This window comes from Diuraphis noxia, unplaced genomic scaffold (genome assembly GCF_037042655.1).
Source record: "Diuraphis noxia isolate RWA-SAM2 unplaced genomic scaffold, SU_Dnox_SAM2 contig0002, whole genome shotgun sequence".
Lineage (NCBI taxonomy): Eukaryota > Metazoa > Arthropoda > Insecta > Hemiptera > Aphididae > Diuraphis > Diuraphis noxia.
In genome coordinates this window covers 41,455,287-41,470,508 of record NW_028301712.1, presented here as the reverse complement: position 1 = coordinate 41,470,508, position 15,222 = coordinate 41,455,287, and the positions used below count along the sequence as shown (strand labels likewise).

Here is a 15,222-nt window from a genome sequence, read left to right as displayed (position 1 = left end):
TTTTGGAATTATGGACCAGTGTAGACCACTTACGTTGACATAAATGTCCGTGTCAGTGAAATCGCTAATTCTTAATTTGCCAAAAGCTTTAACAATCCACTTAACAACACTGAACTTCATACACATCGGAGATTGAACATTTGAACGCTTAAACCGTTCGGTATCTTACTAGTACCTTTACCTTCAACCTAGAGAGTTGAGTTAATTAATTATTGATATTTTGTTTTGAATTGATCGATTCATTTCATTTCAAACAATTATTGATACTGGTGTTTACCATCAGTACATGAAAAATGCAAATCAAGGATCCAGAACGTTTCAAAACCTGGCTGACGGCCGTCCTGGGACCGATATGCGAAGCTGATCCTGCAGCACTAGCCAAATATATATTTGCATTATTGAAACGAGATCGGCCAATAAATGAACTACAAAAGTTCCTTCAGTCACAACTAGAAGAGTTCTTGAATAACGACACTGAAGGTTTTACTGTCTTATTAGTGGAAACGTTACGAAATGAGTCTTATTTGATCGATGATCCGGTCGAAATTAAAAGTGAAATTGCAGTCACTTCGTCTGGAGAAAAATCAGATACTGGTGAGAAGCCAATCATTGATAAACCGATTATTAGGGATGATGAAAAACCTAGATCTAGATCACGTTCCCGTGTGCTATCAAGATCACCAAGGAATAAAGATGTTAAATTTACAAGATCCAAACGCTATCGTCGGGATGATCATACTAGTGATGAAGACGAAGATAGAGAATCATATCGTAAGTATCGTTACCACGGTCGGTCATGGTCACCAAGACGATCAAAATCTCCAAAATTCAAACGCAGATTTAGGTCTCCAAAAAACCGGTCTCGGTCTCAGTCTGGATCACCTGTTAAGAAACCAAAAGAAGATATATTTGCTGAATTCAAAAAATCTGAAGGTATTGAAAAGAAAACATTGGGACGATGTGTTGATTTTGATGAAAAAGGATACTGTATGAAAGGTGATTTATGTGTTTATGATCATGGAAAAGATCCAGTAGTGTTGGCTACAGGTAATGGTGTCTTAAGTTTCCAAAATGCTGGGACATCTTTTACAAACCCATTGACTCCTGCGTTTCCAGTTCCTATTGTTCAAAATGTACAAGTACCTGTGCCAGTACAACCTTATCCTCAAGCCCAAAATCAGCGAATGTACTATCCAAGTACAGAAGGGTCTTATTGGGTTCGAGGAAGCGGAGAGCAGAAATTTTCCAAACAAAAACGTGAGTTAGTTAGTGTACCTACAGGTGAAATCCAAAATCGCTTTAAAAGAAAGAACTTTAAAAAAGAAGAAAATAATTCCAATAATAATAATAATAATAAAAAGCCTAAGTTTGACTATAGGCGTTTAGGTCCTAAAATATCATCCAATGAAGTACAATTGAAAAATGTTCCAGAAAATTTAAATAATATTAGTAGCTTAAATAATAGTTTTATGAAGTTTGGAAAAATCACCAACATTCAAACAAGTAGTGAAAATAAAGAAGCCACAATTACATTTTCTGCTTCTCATGAAGCACAAAAAGCCTATCAAAATATAGAAACTGTTTTTGGTACTTTACCGATTACAGCTAATTGGTTTTCTGATAATTCAGCAGAAGTAAAACCAGTAGAAGACAAAATTACTTCACCACCACAAAAATCTAAAACTTTGTCTTTAGATAATAGAATTACTGGTCAAACACGATTAACAAATGAAAAAGAAGCTGAAGTCATCAAATCATCATTGCTTAAAAAACAAGAAGAAGCTAAAAAACTAGCTCAAGATTTTTCTGCTGCCATCACCAAACGTAAACAAGAACTGTTGGACAAACAGCTGGAACAATTAAATAAACTAATAGAAACTGCACCTAATGTTAAAGGTGAACAAAAACAAATGTTAATGGCTACTATTATTCAACTTAAAACTAATATTGAAAATATTCAAGCTGACCTAGCATCTACAGTAAAAAGACCAACCATATCTCAATCTAATGTCAAAGTTGTAAATAACCTACCACCAAAAACACCTACTAAAGAGGATAAATTATTAGAAGCTAAACAGGAAGCATTGAAGAACTTGCTGTTAACTGACTTAGATTTATTCATTAAACAACAACAAGGACATAGTGATGAAAAAGAAATATTAGATTTGAAAAAAAATGTTATTATTTTGAGGAATAAATTGAAAGGTCTTGGAATTACACCAGCTTCTGGAGTTGCTAAAACCGCTTATCAAATGAAAGAAAAATTGGCTATTGCTAACAAATTGTTGGAAGCTAAGAATAAAGTGCGTGAAACAAAAACTACCAGCATCTCAGTTGACCATCGACCAACTCAGTTATTAGTGTCAGGTTATGAAGTAGATGATGAAGAGCAAGTCATAACACATTTTTTACAGTTTGGTAACATTATAGAATATATATCTGATACAATAATTCCTGCATTAGTAATAAAATATGAAGTTAGAAAAGACGCAGAAACTGCACAGATAAAGGGTAAGCTCTTCCAAGATAGAAGGTTATCAGTAACATGGTATAATTCACAACATGACTTTGTTGATACTTCTAATATAAAAGCCGGACCATGCATGGGGGCCCGGTTGGAAGACAATTCATCTGCCAAAAACTTTGAAGACAAAGAATAATAATGATAATTATTGTTTATGTTTTGTTAAAATGTGTGATCTATATACCTAAATGATGTATATAATGAATTTAATTATTATGGTAAAAATTAATATTTTAATGATTTATCCCATTGTTAGAGATATATTTCCTTGATGTATCTATTTAGATTATTTAATAATCACCCATTAAGGGGATGTCTGCACTTGATTATAAATTGTGTATTTAATTCTTAAAAATAGGTATTAAGCAAATCAAGATAAAACAAATCTATATTTATGTTAGTAGATTTTACATTTTAATTGTTTAACTAAGTAAGTTCAATAATATTGTTCACTATTTTATAACACCTTAAAATATAAATAACAGCCATTTTCACTGTTCTAAATTTTCTTTTTCTTTTATTTTATGACTGTAACTATTTAAGTTATTAAAAACATATTCATTTTTTTTATTAATCCTGTTGGTAATTAATACATTGTACAATTCATTTAGAGAGTAATTGCAAACATTTTTTAAATTTTAATTAAGAGACTGAATTATTTCTTTAGTCATTTGTAATAATTGTTGACATTATTAATTGTTTTCATAATGATGAAATAAATGTGCTTAAATTACATTTGAGTGTTTAAATATTTATCATATTCAAAATCGTTCATTACAAATTAGGGGATTGTTAATTAAAAACGGATATTAAGAAAAGGACAGACTAACTATTGGGTTTAGTATCATATAACCTAATCTTACTTGACAACATGGAATTATGGTTTTAGGTTTTATATTTAGTTTTTTTTTAATAGAATTTATGTATTGAGATAAACTATACTTATAAAAAATGATGATAAATTATGTTTATTGAAAGAAATAAAACATCAATACCACTCATTAGTGACACAATTTCATTACCTATTTTAGGCATTCAGGTACGCTATTACAAGAGGCAATAACAGCTATAATTAATTTGAAAATCTATAAGCATTGGTCATCACTCATTAAATTCGGATTCTTGACTTAAGCAGTACATAATTGTTATAATCAATAGATTAAGTTACATGAAACTTTTTGATTGCCTCTGGAAAAATGTAAAAAATAAGCAGTGGCGACCTGGCCAGGTTGGCGAGAAGATCACCGACTGGGCCTCTTAAAATGTATTGAACAGGTATGTTCAAGGTTCTACATTTTCTTAATTGTACAAAGGGGCCTTAATTTAAATAGCCGACCAAGTAATCTATTCCTGGACCACCACTGCATTATATAAACATTCATTATAGGTAAAATTATTTTATAATATATTCAAGAACACAAAAATTTAATTTGCCTGTCATCATATAATATTATATTGTTATTTTTAAACAAGCATATCATAGATTATATGGAATAAAAAATATAGATTATAAATTAATTAGGTAATGTTTTAATAATTTAAGGATACAATGTTGATATCATGATTTTTTAAATCATTGCATATGATACTGATAATGATAAGATATATGCAACTACTTAGAATTGTTTTGATTATGGTTTAATATAGAAATGATGGAACATTTCAAATTTTATCTTTACTTTAATTACTTTTCGTAATAATCAAAATGTGTTGTTAGTAGTTACAGCTATTTTACTTAAAATTAATTTTTATTGAATTTTAAAGCATATAACATTAAAATGTTATACAAATGTATTAGGATGAAGAAAAAAAATGTTTAGTTTTTGTAAAGAAATTATGGTGGGGATATGGGATGTATTCTTTACACATTTTGGAAACAATAGAAAGCAGGACAATAATACAACATTTATGATAATAATTATATATTTTTACAACAGTATATAATATTATACAACAAGTTATAGTATAGGTACATTATGTTTTTTCTTAATATATATATTTATATGTAATATGTTATTCTACTTTTTTTTATAGTAGTGTTGTTGATCAAACATTTGTCTACAGTAATCACATAAGGTCAACACACTTGGGTAGTATAATAACGCTATAACTCTTATGATATTATATTCGATAAATAATTTAAATAATAATGTGTCTGTTTCGTTTTGCATTTGTTGTACTAAAAAAAATATAAAATATTTTAATTGTAAAAAAAAAATGGCATAAATTTCTCAACAAAATTAATATGTAAAATATTAATACATGTTTTTAGTTTTGATGTAAATTAAGCCTGAACTAAAGTACCATCCTTACGATGAAAGTATCTCACATGGATATACAACATTTATATCCACCACTCTAGAATACATTTGAGTTTCACTATGAAACAGGCACATAAATATTATTATACTTGATATAGATCATAAATATAAATAATGTGGTAATGAGGTCTATATATTCATTAATTTTTAAATTATATTGTCAGACTAGACTTAAACATAGATTAATCTACAATTGTAATGTTAATTTAAGACCAACAGAACTTCTTAATTATTCATTTTTGGTCTTAAAATATATATTGTTTACATATTATAAATGTTACATTTTTTTACTCTATATAATTATTAAGTATACAATGATAACTTATTTTTGTAAGTTAAATACAAAATATTTTAATTTTAGAAATCAAGGTCCCTTCTGTGTTTTAACAAAATTATGTTGAATTTAATCTGAGAAAATAACAGAAAAATGACTAGAGCCAACACTGATCTAATTGCAGTATTAAAACATAATGATAAAAAGCAAGTTTTTCTTTAAGGTTAGCATTAGTATGGTAAATAAATAAAAAATAAAGAATACACGATTTGATACACACATAAGAACCCTGTTTGATCACAAATTAGGGTGGCACTAATTTTGAGATCCAATATTAACAATAATTTTAAATTTCACTTCATTTTAAAGGGTACAATTATCCAGAATAAAAATGTAATGATTATATAGTCCAATATTCATTTTGAAAACATACATGCGCAGTATACTGAAAAATAACTATTATTTTATACAACTAATCTTTAAGTCTTAACTATTTTCAAATTAAAATGTTTGATAACTCTGTAGTTGCAAAACAATTGATTAACAATGTAAACCATTTTATAACAAGGTAAGGATGGAATAAAGTCAACTGAACTGAGAAAAAAATAGCATGTTAAGTATTTTTAACAACATCGCTAAGAATTTACATTAAACAAAATCATTGAAGTTAAAAATAGAAATAATAAAAATAAAGGGATTAAAAATATATATATATATATATATATATATATAATTATTGATTATTATAATGGGAGTTCAATCATATAAAATATGATAATACATAGAAAACCTTAAAAGCTATAATTTTACTAAAAATTAAAATCACAGAAACTTAATAAGTTATGCACAAAAATTTACTTTTTAAATGTTTAGTTTTAGAAAAAAAATGAATATAATAAAACAATTTCAAAAGAAAAAGTAATAATTCAACTTAATAAATCATGATTACTGTAAAACACTATAACGATGGATTTGATCAAAAGTCGGTCAAACAAAAGACACCAAGATAAAATTAACTGAGTGTCTTACGAATTTATATAATACATTTACTGTACCTATACAAATACTTTGACTAGGCTGTCAGCTCCAGCACTGGCAATATATGCTTCGGATGGATGAAACGCAACATCTAATATGGATTCATCTAATTTCTTTCGATGTGCAGTGATTTCTTGTACACAAGTTTTACTTTCTAAATTCCATATTCGTATGGATGAGTCATGACCTAAAACAATCAATTAACATTTTTTTGAGTATTTTTTGTAATGCATATTTTAAAAATGTTAAGTCTTACTTCCAGATAATAAATATAAGCCATTAGGATCAACTGCCAAGCTAGTTACGGCGTCTAAGTGGGCAACCATAGAATGAACCATTTTGCCACTGTTGTTATCAAAGAAACGTATATGATGGTCATCGTGTGCTGTAATAGTTAGAGGTAATGTTGGGTGGCATTTAACTCGATGAATTAGTTGAGTAGCCATTTCAGTTGGATCCTATTACAATAACATAAAATTTATTACAAAACCTTGTTTAACAAATTAAAATATAATGCTTGTAAATATTAACCTTTGAGCATTCTAATCGAGTTATAGGACTCTTGGTTTCAATATCGTAAATAACACAATGAGATGAATTATAAGACGCAACAAATTGACCTTCAACATCTCTGACATAATCAACTGAAGTAGGAATTTCATCTGTATAACAAATTAGGGCATTTAACATATTATGCAATAATATTATAAAGGAAAACAAACACTACATTCATAATTGAATTATACATTTTGTTTACCTTGATCAGACACATAAGAAGATAAGCATGGTGTCTTGAGGTTGGTCGGTGACCAGAGTTTAACTGAACCATCAGCTGAACATGATAATAACTCTGAACGATTATGGTGAACTGAAATACCCCACACAGCATCTTCATGACCTTCTAAGTTGTTGATCAGAATGTTTTTATCTAAACACAAAAATTAATAGATAAATACAATAGTGACTTAAATAGTTGTATTGTTAATATTTTAATACCATAAGAATCATAGGGATCTATATTAGCTGATGGCATTGCCCACACTTTGATTACATTATCCAAACCACCACTGTAACAGTGTTCACCATTTTTACTGATTGCCAAACAAAATACTGGTCCAGTATGGCTTCTAAATGTATACAATGGCTCTACATCTAAAGATGCTGATCTATAAATTAAATATTTTAATTTAAATATGAATAACTAAAAGATACAATAAGGAAAAAAATATTAGTACTTTTTAGGAGCAATAGTTTTTTGTAAATTCCAAAGCTTCATAGTATGATCTTCACTAGCAGTTATTAAAATAGATTCAGTTGGATGAAAAGCCAAAGCACGAACCCCATCAAAATGACTACGTAGAGTGTACTTAGCATTCCATGTCTTTCTTGACGCAGTTTTCATATCAATAATCTTGAGAAAAAAAAAGTGAATAATAAACAAAACAGAAATAGAATAAATATTTAAACTTACATCTGCATTAGTCTCCGATTCATTATTTACAGTGAGTTGCGCCAATTCACCTAACCCTAAAGTTAAATCCATATTGCCATCAACCATTTCAACTGGTTCATTTTTTATCCAATTAGCATTATTTGAATTTTTGTTAAACACATCTCTATTCGAAACTTCTAAAAAAAATTAATAAAAAATAATTAGAGCAAAGATTTGTTTGTTTATATATATATATATATATATATATATATATATATATATATATATATATGTATATATATATACTATTAGATGATTCATTAAATAAGTTCACAGTAAAATGTTTTTTATATATATATATATATATATATATATATATATATATACATGAAAATACATTAGGGATTGGCAAATATAGTCTTTTCAACATATCTTAATATATTTTGAAAATTGTAAAACAAAAAATACTCATTGATTTTTATTTTCAATAATTATTATTAACAAATGATTTTTATTTTGAGGAACCAAAACAATTGTTGTTTGAATCAATCATATACCTACCAATTAAATTTTTTGAATTGTGATTTTGTTTGAAATTTATTTTAATTGCATTTAATAACACACCCTCTGATAATACTATCGAGTTGGTTGCCATACTTTCACATAAAATACAGCAGTGAACATTATGTTAGTAGTTTCATACTGACAATAACAACATATATTTTGTTCAATTTGTTTAAGATGTTTAATTCTTTAGTTATTAGACACTAATTTAAGGAAATTTAAATTTGAAATAATAAAGCATATATTGATTTTTGTTTGATTATTATCTTATTTTAAAGAGAATATAAACAGATAATAAACAGATTTTTTAAAGCATAATATTAGCAATTTCTATATTTTTAACCTAAAAATCTGGATCCTACTGACACATAGTATTTGATATAATATAATATAGTATTACAGTTACATACTCCAATCATTTTGTTCATTTTCTTTGTTACTAATGTCTTCTGTCAATAATTGTAGCTCATTCACAACTTCTTCTGCCTCTGCGTCTATATCATCAGGGCCAAACTAAAACGAATAGTAATAATAATAAATTAAAAATTTATATTTTGCAAAAAAGTTTTACAGGCATCATACTTTACAAATAGATGTCATATCAATTACATCATCTGCCATTCCCATTTCATCATCATCTTCATCATCATCATCATCATCATCATCAACCCCATCATCATCCATATCTACATCACCAGAATCACTTGTGCTACGCATTTCAGCTAAAAACTCAAAATTTGCCATGACAGCTGATTCAACGTCTTGTAATTTCTTTTGGTTTTGTTGTTGTTGTTGCTGCTGTGTCTTAAGAATATTGATTTCACAAATTATTTAATTATTTTTTTGTAAGTTTTAAGAATACTTACTCGCTTGGTAGGGGAACATTGGCCTTGATTATCACTAAAACGTTTATTGTAGTTGTTGCCATTAATCTGATTATCACTCTGCCCTTGTTCTATACCACTCAAATTGTTATTATTATTCAAACCTAACAGGTTACGAACACGAGATGACCGAACATCAATTATTGTATCCGTATACCCAATTTCATGTAGATATCTAAAAATATATAAGATATATAAAAACCAAACTATAAAATAATAAATAAACTTACTCTCTAAGTAGCTGTCTGCCTTGTTTCCAACTGACATTTGAGACTGATGATAATGGAGCTTCACTATCTGCACCAACTTCTGGTATAGAAGAATATTCATCATGTGTACTCGAAGAAGCAGAAGGTAATTGCATTTCAGATTGTGGAATTTCTGTGCCATATTTTAGTTTATGATATTTTGCTCTAAAAATTAAAAATGTATTTTAACTGTTTTTAATTATGTAATAACAAAATATAAATATAATTTTAATATATACCAATATTTTATTATGATATACAAGTAATATCAATTATCAATTAAATGAGAGTCTTATATTATAATATTTCAAATTGTATATCAAACATCTAATTAGAGCAGATAAGTAATTATGAAAATATGTACTTATTGCTAATGCCAATTCAATTTTAATCATGGCATATATACATTTTTCGAGACATTTTTGTTTATAATTTTGGTCATTTATAAATGGGATATGAAAATGTTATAAAGTACACTTTGATTTTAACACAAAATATCACATAAGCTATTTTTAAAATAAACAAATCCATAAATCTATTTACACATATCTATACAATAATACTAATAAACAAATAAATTACTAATAAATAATATAATATGGTAAAATATTCTTCAGGCTAGAGGCTGACACAGTATTCTCTCAGCATTGTATTTTTAGATGTATATAATGATTTAAATTCAATTTTAATATATCCACCATAGTGACTTAAGCAATGACAAAGTAGATAAACACAAAATCAATAAATCGCCTTGTTAAAAAATATTTACAAAGCCATAACTGATATTATATTTAAATCATTAGATAAGTAATTGATTTTCCCTGGACCTAAAATTGGCCTTCAAGATATTCGCCCCCCTCCTCCCCTTAAATCCCCAATAATATGGAATGTAAAACTAAATATTGTCAGAATCATAGCCAGATTAACAAATATTGAATAACAATGTTTACCATCAGATAAATATAGAAATAATAATTTAATTAAAATAATATGAGATCCCACAATTTGGTAACATGGTTTATAAAAACATTTTAGTAGATTTTTATTTACAATGAGGATATTGATATACTTTATACTGACTTCAATAGTTTCATTAAAATAATATTAGTATTACCTTTCAGCTCGTAGCGCGTGTTCTAACATTTGAATTCGACGAATTAAATCATTCTTCAGATTGTCTTGACCTTTTCTTTCACCCTGAAGAAATGCAATTCTCGCCTAACAAGACAAACAAATTTAACAATGTAATATAACATAGTTAGTTTCATTGTGTATTAATCTACTATAGGTAAATAGTACTGTTTATTAATTGTTGATCTTATTAGTAGTATTAATGATGTTTAGTTGTTTTACAAAATTAGTAATGTTTTATGCTAATATAATTTTTCAATTTTGAATATTATCTTATTATTATGGATTTTCTAACACTGTAACTTGCATTTGAGAAATTATACTAATAGACCAGCCCCGTTGATTCAAATCCTATCCGAGTTAGAAGGCACTGGGGTAAGTAAACAATTATGCATAAGATATTTTTTTTGTATTTTATTTTTAAACCGTGTATCAATTGTGATAGTCACTATCTCAGCTCATGACTTGTAATGTTTGTCATGATGTGTGTTTACACTTACATTTATTTCAGTAAGTCTAATTAGTATCACCTAAGATAATAAGTTTAAGTCTAAAATATGTATGTACAGCATTGATAAGGAAAATTTAAGTTGGATACTTTTTAAATAAATTCAATTCTCAAATAATTTTAAGATACTACTGAATAGTATTAATTTAAAATCAATGAGCTTACACATAAAATTGACAAGACAAATAAAAATATATTCATAGGTACCCAATAATTACCCACTAACCTAACTAGATGAGAATTAAGAAATTTAATATCGGCGTATGAACAAGATATATAGAACTTATGATATTTAAATTTTTTTGCAAGTTATGCATACCTATATGCGCCTATATGATATAGCATTAATTAAAAATACTTAACTCACTTGAAAACTTAATTACCATAAAAATAACCACATACAAACACAAATAATGTTCTTACTATCCAATTTCATAATAGGTCAATTCACTATAACTTTAAAACTAATGGAGCTAAACGTGATCTACTAAGCATAAATTTGTTATGTTACACACTTATAAGACATACAACAAATGGTTGTGTAGTTTCCTTTTAATTTTTATCTGTTTACTCACTTATGAGATTGTACATTTGATATTGTCTATGTTCTTTTAGATATTTCACTTAACATATTATATACATATTATCTAATTAGGTATAAGGTTCCTATCTATTGAATAAATATATAGGTACATGATTATAATAAAATATTTCAATGATGAACTAATAAGATGGTTTTAAATTAGAGTAATAATAATAATATATTAGATCTAATTTAATACGCCAAGTGGTGGATAGGTACTAGATAGATCATGGATATCAGAAAGTCTGCAAGATATTTAATATTTGATATCAGAACAAACAGTAGGCAAGCACATAGTGTATTATCCTCCTCGTTAGAACTAATGGTATGACATAATATACTACGAATGTGACATAAGACGTTCTACGTAGGTAGTCGTTCGACAGCATAACATTTAAGGGCGAAATCTCGAGCTACCCAAAAGCAGGTGTAGATATCTCAAATAAGTCCTACCCGAACAACGTTGACAATTATGTGCTCTCACCTGCAATTCTGCCCTGTCGATCTCCCAATGGGACCGCTCCAGCTCAAAGTTAGACCACTCGTGCTGTATGAAGTGCAACACGCCGGGCATCGTGTACTTCACCTTGTTGTTAACGCCACCACCGTCGCCGTTGTCGCCCTTCTGTCCAAAACCGCCACCCGGCTGCTGTTGTTGTTGGCCCGGCTTGCCGCCGTTGTACCCTTCTTCCATGTTATTCATTGCCGGTAAACTAAACGGCGTTAGTGGGCCCCTCATTTAAACGCCATCGCAGCGCCGAACGCGCGCGCACACACACTCACACACACGCCCCGAAAACAATAACAACGGTACCGCCGCACGCAACTAAAACATTGATGTTGTTATGCCCAATATATATTATTATACATATATAATGATAATATGGACAAATAGGTCTGAAAATCCTGTGAATCCCGGGATACGTCGGCGTTCGTCAATCGATCGGAATTCGTGGTCTGTTATTTCTGATATCTTGATTTGTTTACTATAATTTAAAAATATTTTTTATTTTTTTTTTTATTTAACTGTGGAGACGCACTTTAATATACCGTTCGCGGTTTCGATTCGCCGATGATCGCGCGCGCAGGTAACGATTTAACGAAATCGGTGGGACCGGACAAGACGAGATTCGCCTCTGTGTGGAGTTCAAACACGACAAAAATACAAAATAAAAATAATATACTATTATAATAATAATAATGAAAAAAAGTCGTAGACACTAGATCGTAGTTGCCATTTGTCACGAAATCTGCCGTGAACATACAGACCAATGTTGCCAACGGAGGGTGTGCGGCGACCCCAGTCATTGGTTCTCAACGTATTCCCGCGATACTGAACTATCTTTACCGTAAATTGTGTGGCATTTGTGCAAATTTCGAGACTAATTTTAATCGCAAATACCTATTTGTGATAACGTCAAATATTACTTATAAGTTCAAACAAAGGAGTCACTGTAAATTGCGTCACATTTTTCATTTTTTATGAATTTCACAGCCCGGATATATTTTATTATATTGGTGTAACTCCGAAAAGAAGAATACTATTTTGAATATACTACTTAAAATGTTCATCAAATATTATTATTATTTTCTGTTCATGATAAAATTTTGGAAATATTTTGTCACTTTTTGAACTGATTACTATAGACATATAACATTTAACAGTTTTTTTATTCTTTAAATAATATCAATAAAAGTTTTTTTCGATCGGACTAAATCCTCGAAACGTAATACAAGGTTCCCCGTAAATTGATCATATTCCAACTAAAAGGTATCAAAAATATATAATCGCATTACTGTTTTGTTTTATAATTTTGACGAAATTTTTCAAGAATAAATATTCAATAATTCATTAATCTAATTGATACCTACATTCGGGAGATCAAAATTTTTCAATAGTTTTCAAAGCACTGGGTTTAAACAAAAAAGTTGAGCGTATATTTTCAATATTTTTTTATGAACGTAATATAGGTATATATATAGTTATTTTAATTCGAATTTGGACAATATTACATATTAAAACCAATTCAATTTTAGTAGATGTTTTAGGTGTATTGAAAACATTTTTCAATTCAAACAAACTAAAATGAATTTAATCTACCACAGTATTATTAAGTATTAATTGCATTTATGCCTAATAGTAAAATAAATTAATTTAATCCCAATATTGTCATAAATTACTCACTTAGTACTATTTTAGGCTAACACTGACAGACCCATTCGCTCAGATCTCTTTTTCATATGCAATGATTTTATATCTTTGAATTCAATGTCGTCACATCCATTACAGTGACTATACTTTTATAAACATTTAATGTACAGCAAAGCATTTTTACTTATTAGTATATTACCCACTATCCGTTTTTTATTAATGTTTACTAGCTGTTTCTAATTTATTTGGGGGGTAGGTTGGGAGGGGAAAGGCCTGTGTGCCAATACCAAAATATCCTGCTTTATCATAAAATAAAACCAAATATATTTCATTCGTAATGGAAATAAATGATTAAATATATATATATTAGATATAAATAATACCTATATTCCCAATGCGGTGCTTTGTGCTCTCCAAGCAATTTATAAAAGCTAATTCTATTCATTCCCCCTAATCCTAATAAAAAGTGCGAGACCTATTATACATAGTGCTGTCACACTTCTTGGACACCCTTCGCCGCGGCTTTGAGTTAAAAATATACAGTATAATATACGGCCATATATATTACTGTACACAATTTTTGAAGTAGATGCATAATGCTCTCAATGTTGAGTATAATACCATAATTACTTATTTCTTATGTTCTGCATACAAACCTATAAAATCTGAAACGCGTTTAACTAACAGAACAAGTAAAATTTGATTAGGTAATTAATAATTATGTAATATTTATGATGAATTATAGACTATAATGTGAAATTGTTCTATAAATCGAAGAGAATTATAGTTTTCAAAATCAAAATATTTAGTTGTTTATCGTATAAGGAAAGATTAATTAATCGATTCAAAAGGTACATAAAATATTGTTTATTAATGCTGAATAATGTATAAATAGTGCCATAGTATATTTCAATATTCAGAAGCACTAGCCACTAAAAATCCAGAATACAATACTTCTCGACTATTAACCTATAAGTAAAAAAAAAAAAATTAATGGTATATATATATATACCATCATACGTTATATTGGTATGACAGAATACTATAATACTATATTATGCTAAAGTATGGGAAATTGTGAGTAGGTAGTGCATAATAATATTATACATTTAGTGCCAAAATATATTTTAGACTCTTAAGGCATAATTCTGAGATTTGTTTAAGTATATTAAAACAAAAACCCAATAGTTTAATATTATTTATATTTTAAGAACAATCTATTGAACATTCATCTGCACTTTACATATTATATTTCTCAAAATCATTATTAGTACAGTAATGCTTGGTGGCAATTTTATCTAATAGGTATAAAAAAATTGTATAATTCAGGCGATTTGCCTTAAAATATTTAATGAATGTTAATTTAAGTACGATTTACTGATTTAAAAGTACTGTTAAAGGTTAAAATTTAACTGTACAGGCAATTTGTAAATGTATTATTATCTTGAAATGCATAATTTAATATGCAGTTATAGCATTGTTCTGTGGTTATAGGTATCTAAGATTTGGTTATCTTAATTCATAAGCACTATAAGGCTATAACATATTTACTTAATAATTGCA

General features: G+C 28.2%; 2 protein-coding genes across 2 annotated transcripts; one reads left to right on the top strand and one right to left on the bottom strand.

Annotated features, from left to right (window-relative positions):
* The first annotated feature begins 53 nt into the window (after positions 1 to 53).
* swm (Zinc finger protein swm) lies at positions 54 to 3,259 on the top strand. The gene has a single exon (XM_015513850.2). It carries the CDS (start codon positions 294 to 296, stop codon positions 2,658 to 2,660), a length of 2,367 nt encoding a protein of 788 aa, XP_015369336.1. The 5' UTR covers positions 54 to 293; the 3' UTR covers positions 2,661 to 3,259.
* Positions 3,260 to 4,429: 1,170 nt separating this feature from the next.
* Positions 4,430 to 12,742, bottom strand: Cka (Connector of kinase to AP-1). Its single transcript, XM_015513842.2, has 13 exons — positions 11,992 to 12,742; positions 10,400 to 10,503; positions 9,268 to 9,450; positions 9,020 to 9,212; positions 8,736 to 8,957; positions 8,564 to 8,666; positions 7,629 to 7,786; positions 7,393 to 7,568; positions 7,154 to 7,323; positions 6,915 to 7,085; positions 6,689 to 6,819; positions 6,414 to 6,615; positions 4,430 to 6,344 (listed from the first exon to the last, which is right to left on the bottom strand). Exons 1-13 carry the CDS (start codon positions 12,244 to 12,246, stop codon positions 6,175 to 6,177), a joined length of 2,238 nt encoding a protein of 745 aa, XP_015369328.2. The 5' UTR covers positions 12,247 to 12,742; the 3' UTR covers positions 4,430 to 6,174.
* Positions 12,743 to 15,222: the final 2,480 nt, after the last annotated feature.